The sequence below is a fragment of the Numida meleagris genome, chromosome Z (assembly GCF_002078875.1).
Source record: "Numida meleagris isolate 19003 breed g44 Domestic line chromosome Z, NumMel1.0, whole genome shotgun sequence".
Taxonomy (NCBI): Eukaryota; Metazoa; Chordata; class Aves; order Galliformes; family Numididae; genus Numida; species Numida meleagris.
The window spans coordinates 13,715,647-13,729,320 of NC_034438.1; the positions used below are offsets into that span (position 1 = coordinate 13,715,647).

At 39.1% G+C, this 13,674-nt stretch overlaps 1 protein-coding gene across 1 annotated transcript in view; it reads left to right on the top strand.

Moving 5' to 3' along the window:
* Positions 1-13,674, top strand: part of GHR (growth hormone receptor) — a 140,703-nt gene that overhangs the window by 65,118 nt on the left and 61,911 nt on the right. Inside the window, exon 3 of the mRNA XM_021380466.1 lies at positions 5,713-5,792. Coding sequence (XP_021236141.1) covers positions 5,723-5,792 — 70 coding nt within the window. The 5' untranslated portion in view covers positions 5,713-5,722. The remainder of the gene's footprint in view (positions 1-5,712; positions 5,793-13,674) is intronic.

The following is a 13,674-nucleotide window of genomic DNA, read 5'->3' on the forward strand; positions in this document are numbered from 1 at the left end:
CTAGGATAAACACCAGGGTCTTTAACCTAAGTTTTACAGCGTTTTGAAGGTATCTTCCCTGGAAGAGAAAAGCTTTGTATAGATATGATTAAAAATGAACTCCCTGCCTCCTGATGACAAACGTACTCTGAGATCTGAAAGGCGAGCTTGAGTTCAAGGTGTTTAAAAGATTGACTAAATTGCTTGACTCTAACCAAACCTGGATTGACCTGAGGTCAGCAGGAACTTAAATCATTTCTAATCACTTCAGTGGCAGCAGCCGACTCTGTCCATAATCAATTGATCCTGTTACAGAAAAGTGGAAGAGCTGTGGTGCAGATTTCTTTATAACAAGTGTTCTGGAGCCTGATTGGCTATAGTTGCCTGTGTGCTTGCTAGTACACTTCCTAATTTGTGTGATGTAAATCCTAGCAATCCTAGAAAATATTGACTGGAGCAGTAGAATTAGTCTGCAGTATGGTGGCAATCCAGTAGAACATGTAAGAAGAACCTTTCATATTAAACGTTTGAGTAATCCTGTAAGTTCCAGCCCAAACTCCTAGTAATGTCGCATTGGTTGCTTTCTAGCATGTCTTCATCTCTGCACATGCTAAGAGCTGTGGTTGCGTTAGGGAAATTACTTAGCTGTCAAACATATAACTGTGACTGCTTAAAATCAGATGGTTTTAACTTTTGTTAAAGCATAACTGATTTTTTTGTAAATAAAAAATGAGAATGCCATATTCTTGTAGTATTCTCCAATTCTTACAACTGGATTAACCTAGAAGAGCTTCTAGTAAAAGCTCAGCATAGTGTCTAAAGTCTGGATTCATTTAATAACATGCAAGAATGTATAACCATTTGGTCTGTTACCAGTTTAAGTTTGGTTTAAGTAAGAGTAATTATATGACACATTTGTCAAGGGGGAAAATAAATCAATTCTGGTCAAGGTGTTAAAGACATCCATTACAATAGAGATATAAATAAATCAGGACTTGTTGAAAACTGTCAAATTTTATCTTAAAATGGAGATTCATGTATTCTATATTCCAAAATGAATAGTTTGCTATTAAGAAAGATTTTTTTTAAAATCTAAAGTGAGCAGTTGTTTTTATAGATTGTTTCCAACTTGAATACTTACATCTGTTATAAATGATTTAGCTTACGTAGAGCTCTAATTAAGAACATAAAATTGTCTCTATTCCATACTTTCGGTTTATTATGAAGATATACTTTTTAATAATCCCCAGATTTGCATCAAGCCGTGTGTAATTGCAGCCTTATGCCAGTTCTTCATTCTTTCCCAGTGGTGCTGTCTTTTGTTGTGAGTTTATTGGTTTTTTTCAGAAATGCGCCCTTTCTGAGATTTGTTTATTTACAGTGCATAATTTCTGTTTCTGTGGTATTATGCCTTGTTCTTTTCATATCCTGGATTACCACAGACACTAGGTGAATGTTGTGCTATTCATCCCAGCTGAGACAATCCATTATTTACGTTTCTTAAGATGGTCAAGTATGTAGCACTGATAAGGACTCAATAAAAGCAGGCAATCATCCAAGTGTTGATGATGACTCAGTCAAGCTGTAATATCAGCACACAAGCAGAGAAGTCTTTAGGTCCGCAGCAGCTTTAGATTGTGTTGCTTTGAAAGGCTTTAACTCATTTCATCTGCAGAATGACTGTCCTGCTGGCATTTAGTGAAGTGAGAGTAAGCAGGCAGTGTGTTTTCAGCTATGCATATTGAGCGAAACCTGTGGGAATTTCATAATACAAGCAGAGAAAGAATATTTTCTTTTCCTGCCACTGATCTTGCAATGAGATAGCTTGTAAGGAATGTATGCACTTCCAAAAATAAAAGCATTTCCTCACAAAAATTCAGCAAGTATATGTACGTATATTTGGTATTTGAATACGTATGCTTTAGAGTGGCACAGAGTTTGAGAGCCTGAATTTGTATTCACTTCTTCTCAGTGCTGATTATTATTTGGTGATGGAAATATGCATGTGCATCCACATGCTCTGTGAGTTCTTGTGTGCTTGCCTGTTTGAGATTTAATGAAATGGTTAGCAACATACAAAAAGTGTATATCTTCTCAGGTTAGTCCTTCATTCAATTATGTCGTTTGGTTTGCAGCAGAGAAGCCACCTTCGGTTCTGGAATAGTTGCACATGTGTTATTTGGCAAGCAAAGTGAAACTGAAGGAGGTTATAGGGGAAAAAAAACCTCATATTTGGAGTGCTTGGAGTACAGTGAGTTAACGGAGATGGGAAAAGCAGAAATTCCTTCTTAGGCACAGTGTAATGAAGTGTAATATTTTTCTCTTTCCTTCAGGTCATTTCAGATTCTGGAGCTATCTAAACATAAAAATTCCTCTTTAAACAACAGTTTTGTATATAAGGAGAACTCTTTATGATTTGCTCCAAGTATTGATATTGTTATTTGTCAAGAGTAGATACAAACCATTCAGTATGCTCTAACTAAACAATTTCTTTTCTCAGGGATTTTCTTAGCCTAGTTTCCCCAGTCTGTGCTGTGTTCGTGTCCCACTGAAGAGCTGTGTTTAAATTCACTTGTGATTGACCTTACTCCAACATCACTATAGAAAAGGGCCAGGAATTTTTCTATCCTTTTTATAACTCCTGGCTCTCTTTCTCTACTGAAGCAATTAGCCTGAGCTGACCTCTAGCCAAATGTTCCTGTGGTCAAATTTCAGCTGCCTTGAGGACAGTCAGCTGTTGTAATTATTTTTCTGGTTTTAGCTCTCTTCGTTCTTTCAAACTGCAGGAGTTAGGTAAGATATAGATTATTATTCTTTGGAATAGCATGTGTTACAGACACTGAAATTTCTTGATGTGCTCAGTAACAGGAAGTTTATTAGTGGTACTTGTCTTTCATGCACGTACAGACATAGTTTTTGGGAGGTTGATGTTACTAGATTGTAAAAGGTCTAGTTTGTCCTAGAGCTGATCAGAAGAGAAAAGCTGACTCTCTCTAGGTTAACACTGCAGCCTCTGAACAATACTGTCCTTGTGAGCTTGCACAAGTGTTTTAGAGGAGGAACAACAGTGGGTTGTTACAAAACAGATATGTGAGAACTTTCAGCAAGAAAGTTGTCTAGTGGTGTAGCAGATGGTGCTTCAAAGGAATTTTCTCTGCAAAATTTTGTTCTGTGCCACCAAAGGAGTACCATGGTGGGGCAGCTCCTGCTTCACAACTGATTTTCTCCCATGAGCCTGCAAGCATGGTAGTATGGCTGTGCCTTGAGCTCCAGTACTTCTGAAGTGGAAATGTTACTGCATCTCAGCAGTGCTTTTTGTTTACGTGCTGGATGCAGAGAGGTGACACAGACCCTAGTGCTTCACATCCCTTGCAAAGCTCCTTTTGGCTGGGGAAGATCTTGAGCATGAGACCTGTCACACAGGCTCTGGAAAGGAAATGGAGTTTCCCTTTTCCAGGGCCTGTGTGGAGCAATGAAGACTTTCCATGTTTTCACATGAGAGCTGTCACCATTTTTGAGCTCGGTCCTGTCTGTATTGGACATGTTCACAGTAAACCTGTTTGTTTTTTCTATTACAATTTATTACAGTTTTTTGTTAAAATAAATGTTTATGGATTCATTTTTGCTGAAGCGGTTTCCTGATGGTATCACTGCGTGCATGCTATGTAAACAAGAATGCCAGCACAAGAGGAAGAGCGGTACTGAAGCGAGATTGTGTCTGTCTGCGGGAGTAAGGCCTTACTGAAGTTCAACGTGATATCTGACCCCTGGGGTATATGTCCAGACTCCTGGGTTAGTACTCTAGCTGTCAGACCACTCTTCCTTGGAGGAAGCTGAGATAGCTCCTGGTTCCAGTGCACAAACAAGGGGATAGCCTGTGGGAACTGGTCCTGTTCTCATCACAGAGTTCCTTGGTGTGGTGTGGTTACAGAAACCAAAATTCTACTTGCAGATGTTCTGTGAATGATCAGCAGTGTTCATCATTTTGTGTGGAGTACTCCTATTGGGTTATAGGTTTTTTTGTAGCTGTTGTTAGGCAGGAAGAAGTAGTAGTTTGGAGAAGAGCGGTAGGAAAATCAGATGTTGGTGGAGACGGGAGAACAGGGCAGTGTAAATAGAGGCAATGTGGGATGTCTGGGTGTTACAATGGAGGAGCAGAGTTGTAAATAAAGTAACGTTGTGCTCAAGCCTGCGAAAGAGACAGCAAAGCTTCAGGGAGAAAGTGGAAAGGCTGAGGGGATGGAGTGTTTATTTTAGAGTGGAAATGTTCTGAGAGGAGAGAAACTGACAAATGCAGTGAACCATTTCTGCAGAAGATTTATTGAAAAGAGACAGCAAGAATCCTTTAATCGTGAATACAGATGGAGTGGGGGGCTGGGTGAGCTACCTAAAAATGTAGCTGTGCTGGGATGAACCTCATGCTGTGCCTACTCTGCGAGTAGGAGAGTTATGTTTTTAGCTGCCCTCTAAACTTTTACCCAGCCCTACTCTCCAGCAGCAGCTGCCTTCCATCACTCCTCAGTTTTGGTCCGCAAGCCCTCATACCAGCCCTAATGCCTCACAAGCCTGCATCCCTTCAGGCCTTAAGACTTCTGCCCCTTTGGACAGAGCTGTGCCTGCTGGGACAGGGATGAGCACCGCAGCGGGGCATTCTTGTAGCAGCCCCAGAACAGTGGGAAGCACCTCCCAGTTTGTGCAGTTGTAGGTTAGGCTCTGCAGTGTGGCTGGAATAAATTTTCCCTGTGCTGGGCATGAAACCGGAGAATTATTGAGTAGTTGTGCTAATGAGGGTGTGAGAAATATACTCTGATTTTCCAGTTTTGTTCTAAACAGCATGAATGAGAAATCTGGCATTAGTAATAATTGCTTTTTTTCCTGCAATGTGAGTAATCTGTTCTCTTGGGGTGAGAAAATTAAGAAAAGCGAATTATCTTTTAAGTTCAATGTGAACATAGTTTTCCATACTCAGCATGCTTGTGTCTTACAGTTGATTAAATTCAAACTTTGCTAACTCTGCTAGGACTATTTTAGCAGCCAAGTTTGCTAGCACCAGTTGTTTTATTCAGTAGCACCCAGTTAAAACGTTGTTGCTCCAGAGTGGACTTGATAGTTTGATTTATTCTGCTGACGTATTATGTCGGATGGAGAAGAAAAATGTCCAGCTGAAAATACTTCAGCATAGAATCAAAGTTTGTTGTACTACTTTATGGTCAAATATAAAAGTGCTGTTTCTCTGTCCCCCCATCACTCATTTTTTACTTCATGCAGATCTAGACTCAGGAAGTATTATATGTGTCCTGCAAAGACAAACACAGCATCAGGGGAGCGTGACCTGGAAATCTTTGTTCTCTGAGAGAGGCTGTTCTTTCCTGCTTTCACCCTTAACCTGGGCTAGTCATTGGGATCCATTCCCCAAAGGCTGCTCTGTAGGGAATGTGATTACTTTGGTTGCTTCCTTGAAGCAAGCTAGAAATTGACAATACTGACTTTTTTCTTTTATGTTAAATGAACTAGTGACCCATGAGCTAGTCTTCTTTTAATAAGATTTTTTACTATCTGTCTCCTAATGCAAGATGATGTATGACTATATGAGGCAATAAGCTGTAAACTAAATATGCTTCTATTTTAAATTCAATCAGAAATTCAATGAAAATAGATAATAATTTAAGTGTCATGTACCCATAATAATATTAGGTTATAAAGAAACTCTCTTATTGTTCTTTATTATTACAGAATTAGAGGTATGGATCTTCGGCATCTGCTATTTACTTTGGCACTGATCTGTGCAAATGACTCACTTTCTGCAAGTGATGGTAAGTTTTATGATATCATTCTGTGCCTTTGTGTATGTAGAACTTTAAATAGAGAGTGAAATAGAGAGTGTTTTTATATTATATGCATCAGGACTGTGCAAGTTCCTTGATTGTGTTGCCTGGGTATAAAATATGAAAAATATGTCAGTCTTATTGTAAAGACAGTGGGTAAGATGGAGACAGCAGGTTGGAGAATGAAAGTGAATTTCATAGACAACACCAGGTGTGTGGAACGCAAGCAGTCTGGATCAATGATGATGTTAGATATTGAGATTTTCTTTGTTCATGTACTGAAATTATGGAAGAATTGTGTGATGTTAATTTTTTACTTGAAACTTTTTTTTTAACAAGCATGTTTAGTATATTCTCTGATAAATGTAGAACTATCTGAAAGTACAGAGGAAGCACTTTAAGGCAGGGCGTATTTGGTCTGAGGCCAAAAGGAACAAGTTGCATAGGAAAAACACTTAGAAATTTTTAAACAGAGGTTAGAAAAGGGATTTGAAACGAACATGTAACCTCAGACAGCCTGATGGCTGGGGGTAGCTAGCAGAAACCTTTTTATCTAGGTGAAGCTCTGTTTGTTATTCAACAGATCTGCCCAGGATTCACATTCACTGAATGTACCTCTGACTTTCCACAGTTATTCTCTTTCCCAGTTATATTCACCTTAACTCATCCATCTTCTAGATTAAATGTAGGGCTGGAAATTAATCCTTCCAGCTGAGCTTTCTCTGATGCTTCGTCTTCATGCAACCAGCAACGCTCTGTAGCCATTTCTGTATCACCCAGAGCCCTGCTTTGAACCTGGTTGGTCCTTTGGGACTGGTCTTTTACTCTTTTAGAACAGGAAGTTCCCATTAACTTCAGGGGGAACTTTGTTGTTGTGATCAGCCTGATCCGCTAACACCAGTTATGATCTACTCCTGTAAACAAATCCAAAACCTAATCTGCTCTGTCTCATTCTGGCCTTTTGGGAGAACAGTATGTTTCCCATAATTACTAATCTTACACAAACACGTTGCTGCTTCTTCCAGAACAACAGAGCTGCAGCACTAGGGGGGTTCCTTAAGCAGGTGCCCCTCCTCACCTTTTGGCTGAAACCAGTGCCAGCAGAAAAAGTCAGAGCAGCTTGATGAGTAATTTGGAAAAAGTGGAGTGGAAAGAGATTCTACATCAAGCTGTAAACAGACTGATAAAATATTCTATGAAAATATCTCCCATCTCTCCATTTATTTCCTTTTTCTTTGCTCATTAGTTGCAATCCTACATTAAGCGTTAGCAAGTGGAAATTAAGTACATACAGAGTTGCAATCCATGTTTTGTTAGTCTTTCTGGTGTTATTTTTGGAATGTCATACTAAATCAAAGGGCTATGTTATAGTTGCCTGTAATCATAACTGGTTAAAGGTGTAATAATCTTCTTTCTCCCTGATACAGTTCTGCATTATCTTGGAGTTGCATAGTTAGTATTTCTAATTATCTGTATTTGCAGAATGACTGGAGAAATACAAGGAATATTACCTTATTGTTAATGAAACATTAGGCTGCAATAAGATATAACTAGAACTCAGATGATTGGTTTTCAGAGAATTCTTCTGTAAAGATCATTTTATTTATTAATGAGAGCTCAGACTGGGAGAACGCAAGTGTCTATATTAACTTCCACGTTTGTGGCTCAGATTCTTGTCCTCAGTCTACTGGGCATCAGATCACCTATAAAATTATCTTCTCCCTTGCTAGGTAAGGCATTTTCTGTAACATTTACCAAATTCCATTTGAATCCCAAATGTAGCTGGCTGCTGAAGGCAGTGAGTGGGTCAAGTTTTCACTTTTGTTCCCTACTTTCATTTCCTACTTAGAGCAGTACTTACTTTCTGCTACCTGCATGTCCCATGGGAAATGAGAGTGCCTATTTAAGGAGTGCATAAGGAAGTGTGGTTTAGTGAAGTGTTTATTTTTATATTAGAATTGGTCTATAACAATGTGAGGCCTTTATTTACTTTATTCGGTATCCTTCTCTGTCTTCAGATTTTGTTAAATGAGGAAGTTTGTGATAGGAATTTGCTGGATAAGGCTGTATGCTCTTTTTTTTTTCCGTGTTGCATACCACTCCTTTAGTTAGATGTGTGAACTGAAATAAAATTTGCAGGTTCTTCCTTGGTTCAGCTGAAATGTGGAAAGTTGGTATTTCTAAGTGAAATATGAGACATGTACCAGCCTCTATTCACTGTCTTTCAGAATGGCCAGTAGAACAAAAATGAATGTGTCCTGACTTGATCCTTTCTCCACTGTGTCTGTGTGTTGCAGTACATTCATGAAGTGGGCAAAAATAAGCCCTGCTTGGATGTAGTCTAGTGGACCAATTGATTTTTCTCTCAATATATAATAGTACACATGGACTTTTAAATCTTTTCTAGCTGAGGTGTGGTCCAGGTGTCTTAAGTAAATATCTCCATGTTACAAGTAAAACTCAACCACAGTGTCACCTTTTCTCTGGTGACTTTGTCTATAGTAACTTGATTAAATAGTAATTTCTATGAGCTTACCTCCTGAATCAAAAACTGGAAAACATTGTAACTGTGTTCCTGTGCTTAAATCCAGGACACAGTGCTAACTGTATGTTTCCTAATTTGCAGTAATGCTACGAAACTGTGTGCGTAAAGCGACAGCACTTTGTCATCCTGAAAATAAATTCTTAACTTCTAAGTTTCTAGCACTTCTGCTCTGAGCGTGTGGGAGATGGTTGGCTGAAAAAGTCAAACGAGGAAGTATAACTTGAACAGGAATATGGGAGATAGCAGCACGGAGAACAACGATGTGTCATTCTTGCATGATGTAGATGAGATTGTTTTTTTGCCAGTAGACTTTTCTTCTCTTTCTTTTTTTTCCATGCGGGTGTGCCTGTTTCTGGTTTCTGCAAACAGCTTCCAGCCACTCTCCCAGCTCATTGCTAGGGGATGAACCCTGACCATCTCACAGAGCTCTGCCCAGCACAAACTTGCTGAGACCTTCCTATAAGCTTAATTATAGGAAAATTAATTAGATGTGCTATATACTGGATATGTTGCCACTGGGACTGGATGGATCTGCAGTGTCACATTTACTGGAAGAAATACACTTCAGAAATTGTTTGTTTGTTTTTATGGCAGCAGAGTATAATAATCTTATATTATATATATTATATATATATATATATAATCTTATACCAAAGCACATTACTGACACAGTGTGCACTGGTACATGGAAGGAACCATGTAAGAACTGCATACTTTTGTGCCTTGAAAGTAAAGCTTATATTCAGCTGTACAAGTGCCTGTGCTTTGAGCTGGATCTCAGCAGTGGGGTCAGATCCACCCTTGGCATGCACTTAAATCCCATACGTGTTTCCTCCTGGCAGGAAAACTGCTGTGAGGCCAGCGGCTGGCAGGAGAACTGCACAGCATTCAGGACCAGATCTTGGACATTTAGTAACATGTTTTCTTTCTGCTAGGTCTTCTGGAGGCTTTCCATTGATTTAGTTAGTGTTCATGTTCTCCTTCTGCCAAGAGCTTGGCTTGCCAGCTGCTTAAAAAGAGGCTATGGCTAGAGTGAAGTCACATGGTGCCCACCATCACTGAGATGGAGATGCTAAATGTGGCCAAAAACGTCTGCTACATCAGGGCTTCACATGTGGGTTAGAGCTGGGCAGTTTGGGGACTTGCAGACTCCTGCCAGCTGGACACTGAGCCACACACATCCCATATTCTGGAGGTGCCTGCAGCAGTAAGGGCACAGCGCAGGCAGTGACAGAGAGAAAGTGTGAAGGCCACAATAGTGGGAACATAATTTTTAATATGTGCATAATTAAAGCAGAAGGCCTATTTTCGCAGCTTTGAAGACATGTTTGTAAAGTCAGCAGAACTACGGTTCCTGAGAATTTAGGTTGTTTTGAAGGTGTGGGATTATATACTTTTGAAAATTGCAGAGCTTTGTTTTTAGGTGACGAGGCACATGAATGAGAGACAAAAGTGATTCGTGAATATTTTGTTGACTTCTGTGCAATAGTAGTCCTGCTTTTAGGAAAAGTTTGCATTCAGGTACACACCAGCTATTTGTCTTTGAGATTAATGTAACAATGGGGTTTCAAATATGTATCTAAGCGTACATATTTGGTATTGGGTACGTGTAAGGGGTTTTGGCTTAATATACCACCTGACATCAAAAAGGGGCTGAATTGCTACAGGCAGAGTTTACAGAAGGCTTAGGAAGTAAAATAAGTTTTGTCTGCTTGTTCCTTGTCTACAGCTGATCAGTGCAGGTCACATAAGGACGTAGAGGATAAACCTGGAATTAGTCCCAGTTAATAAAACAATACATAAGCTCGTAGTTCCAAAACTAATTTCTTCCCAGTGAAAGTAGGAAATGTCTTTTATCATTTCTTTATACTAAATCAAAGTTTATTCTACACTACTGCATCTATGCTAATTCATTCTCTGGAGTAGGTTTAGTGAAATGTTTGTGTTTTCTGATAGAACCATGAAAATATTTTTGAGTAAACTGTTTTTGTGCAAAAATTATTTTAGGATCTGCAAGCCTGAAACTACTGTGCCTTTTATCTAGTCTGACTTCAGAAATGAGTTTAATTTTTTGCATCACTTTTTTTTTCAATTAGTGTGTGAAACTGTTATGCTCAAATGCTCTATTTTCCTTGTTTTTTTTAGAAGTATGATTAATTAGTTACCCTTCTGAGAGACATGAAATCCGGGTTTTACTTCCCTGAAAACATCTTTCCATTGTGCTACTGTCTGCCCTCTTACTGCATGTGAGTGAGTTGTATACATTCCATGTCCAAATTGAACTAAGTTTGGGTGTGCACTAGGTGTCACAGCTGCCAATTATAGAACTACGGATTTAATCCACAGGCCATGCGTAGGTCTTATTGTCATTGAAGACACTCCTGGGCACCTCAGCCATCTGTATGGGACTCACAGAGACGACACAGGACCTGCAGGACATCTGTATTGTCCTGGAATAACCAGAAGATGGTTGAGCTCTATAAAAAGCTTAAAGCCAGGCACCTCAAATGCCCCTGAACCATATGTTTTCAAGCAACTAAATCAACTCCATCAGCTGTTCTTTTTTCCAGGGACAGTATTGATTCTCTCTGCATTGATTCTGGGGAGTTTGGATACCTAAGGATGACACTCATACGTGTATGAATCATATGGAGAATCTCTAGGTATCTAAAATACCTGCATGAGACTTGCAGATAGCCCATAAAACGTATAGGATACCTGTGCCTTTTGAAGCAGAGGTGGGAAAGCAGGCAGTCTGAGACAGTTGCAGATGTCTAGGCTACTGGATTTTGCCCTACCTTGAATAAAAAGAAATATATATAGGTGTCTGGGTTTCTGCATTTTGAACAGTCTCACACTTAGATCTGCCTTAGAATATTCCTAGTTGGAAGGGACCTACAAGGATGAGTGACTCTGGTGCCTTGTTTGGGTATATATAATTCTGCATACATTCTACTGTGAAATGGTGTAGCTGCTCAACCATGTGCTGTAGATCTTCTGTTGCTAGCCAAGGTGAGGAGTCTTCTTACTGGATTGAAGGTGTAACTAATGGCTTCTTGCTGTCACCATGAAGTTAAGTAGAAGATTGATGGTGTCTAAAGGCATAGATTTTAGTTTGTGATGTGTAGAGGAATTCTTAATCTAAGCAGTAAGGTGCTGTTGAATTGCAGAATATTCTTGGCTGAGAAAGGGAACTTTTCATCTGCTCCAGGAGCTGGGAGATAGCAAGAACTTCGTTGTCCGGTTTGAAATTCTCAGTAAAGATCAGTGACACTGGGGTTTTGGCTGAACATGTTTTTGATTTAGGCAAACTCAGATTAAAGTCAGTGCAGTTACAAACCATTTCTCATACGTGAACTTTTTTTTTTAAATTATTTTTTTGGTGATCAGGAAGAGTTATATATTTCCATATATAACTATTCTAATCTTGTTCGGAGTAGGAGACGATAATGAGAAAGGGCAGAATTTCTACCTTAAGCTGCAGACTCCCTTACTTCTTTGTGAATAATAGTACTATAATATGGTTGGTAGTCAATGTGTCTGTTTTTAGTTCCTTGATTCTTCTAACTGATGTATTTTTGCCAGTGTTTCAATTATATACGTAATTAATTATGGAATACAAACCAAAGCAGAGTTAGCAGTAACAAAAAAGTTAGACATTGCTGTCAGCTTGGTGAATCCTGTTTTATGAGAACAGCGGCAGAATTGTTGAGAATGCGTATTTAAAAGTGACAAGTTTTAAAACAGATTTTAAACAGGCAGAGTATTTAGAATACTCACCTTACTTCCAGAAGTATTTCTGAGCAAGAAAAATACTCCATTATGTAGTAGAAATTGCCACAGAAGCCATTCCAGGAGCCAAGATCAGGAAGCTTGGCACAGGTAAACGTAAGTTACACTGCTCTGATACTGCTAAGCCATTCCTGCTGGAAAGAACACTTATTTTGGCAGAAAACCAAGTAATATTTCCATCATCAATTTCTGCTGTTATTAGGCATGGCTTTGATGACTGTTAGAAAATTTTGAGGGAGGGCCTTGTGTCTGTGCGTTTCTGAGTTGCTTTCATTGCTCTTACTTCTTTGCCATTATGTATAACAAATCAGTATTTTCTCTAGGCCAGTGTGACAGTATCTAAGCTCTCCCGTGGAGAAGAAACGATTTCATCTTATCTTTCCTCTGTGTGGATAGTGTATATGGTTAACAAGAAGGAATTTGGGATTTCTAAGAGTGGAAAGTACATTCTGGAATGAATTGTAGACAGGAGTATGTTTTGTAAGAGAACACAGAGAAGAAAAATGTAGTCCTGGAATTTTCAGTTATAGTAGCCTTGAATTATGCCCATCTAAATCCATATTTAGGTTTGTTACCGAGTATATCTAGTAGTTGAAATGCTGATATGCATTGCAAAAGACTTGTGCCTTTTGTCCTTTCTCTAAACCACATCTGTGACTCCAGTATTTAGTGAGCAGTTTCGAGCTCTTGGATATCTTCACTCACAAACATGCCAGAAGACCACATAGTGAGGAATCAACTTCAGACACCCTGCAGAATAACGTACATGCCAGTTTTCCTGTCCAGTTATCTCAGTTATCTGTAGCATTTCTGCTCTTCCATAGATTTCCTTCATTGCTTCTTAGCTGCCATTATATTTACTTCTCTTTAGAACACAAAATCACCAATTTGTTGTCCTCTTTGCTGTTTTTTGTGGGGTCATTTGCAAAAATTAGCCACACATCTGTAGTTAGTGGCAGGTATAGTGAGAAGGAAAAGTCAGTCATTCTGTATATGAGCTGCAGGGCTTGTAATACCAATGTATGTCTTCTCTTTCCCAAGCAGCCAAGCCACCAATGCACACTCTGGTCCTCCTGTGAGCCATGATTACTCCTCTTTTACCAGAGATGATCTGCACCCAATATTGCTTGCTCAGAGCTACCACTTGTGAAATTCACAATTAGCTTTTATTTGAACTGTCATTTTGATATTACAGATGTAATTGTATTTTTTGCATGAATTATGTGAACTGTTTGTAATGCACTAGCTAAATGAGCCTCAGTTAATAAACTGTGCATCAAGAAAAGGAGAAGTAGCTCAAGCAAATAAACACTAATATTACAAAAGCATATTGCATGAGTTATAGTGAATCATTCTGTGTAGAGGTATGTGGAGAGCAAATGCTTTCAGTATTACCATCTGCAACTGGAAAAATAAACTGTTACTGCACCTACATAGCATGTTATGAAATGACTATGCGAAACAAACAGTAAATACTTTTTAGGAATGCATCCAATGGTAACGGTTATCATTGTGCAGTAATTTGCACCGCCA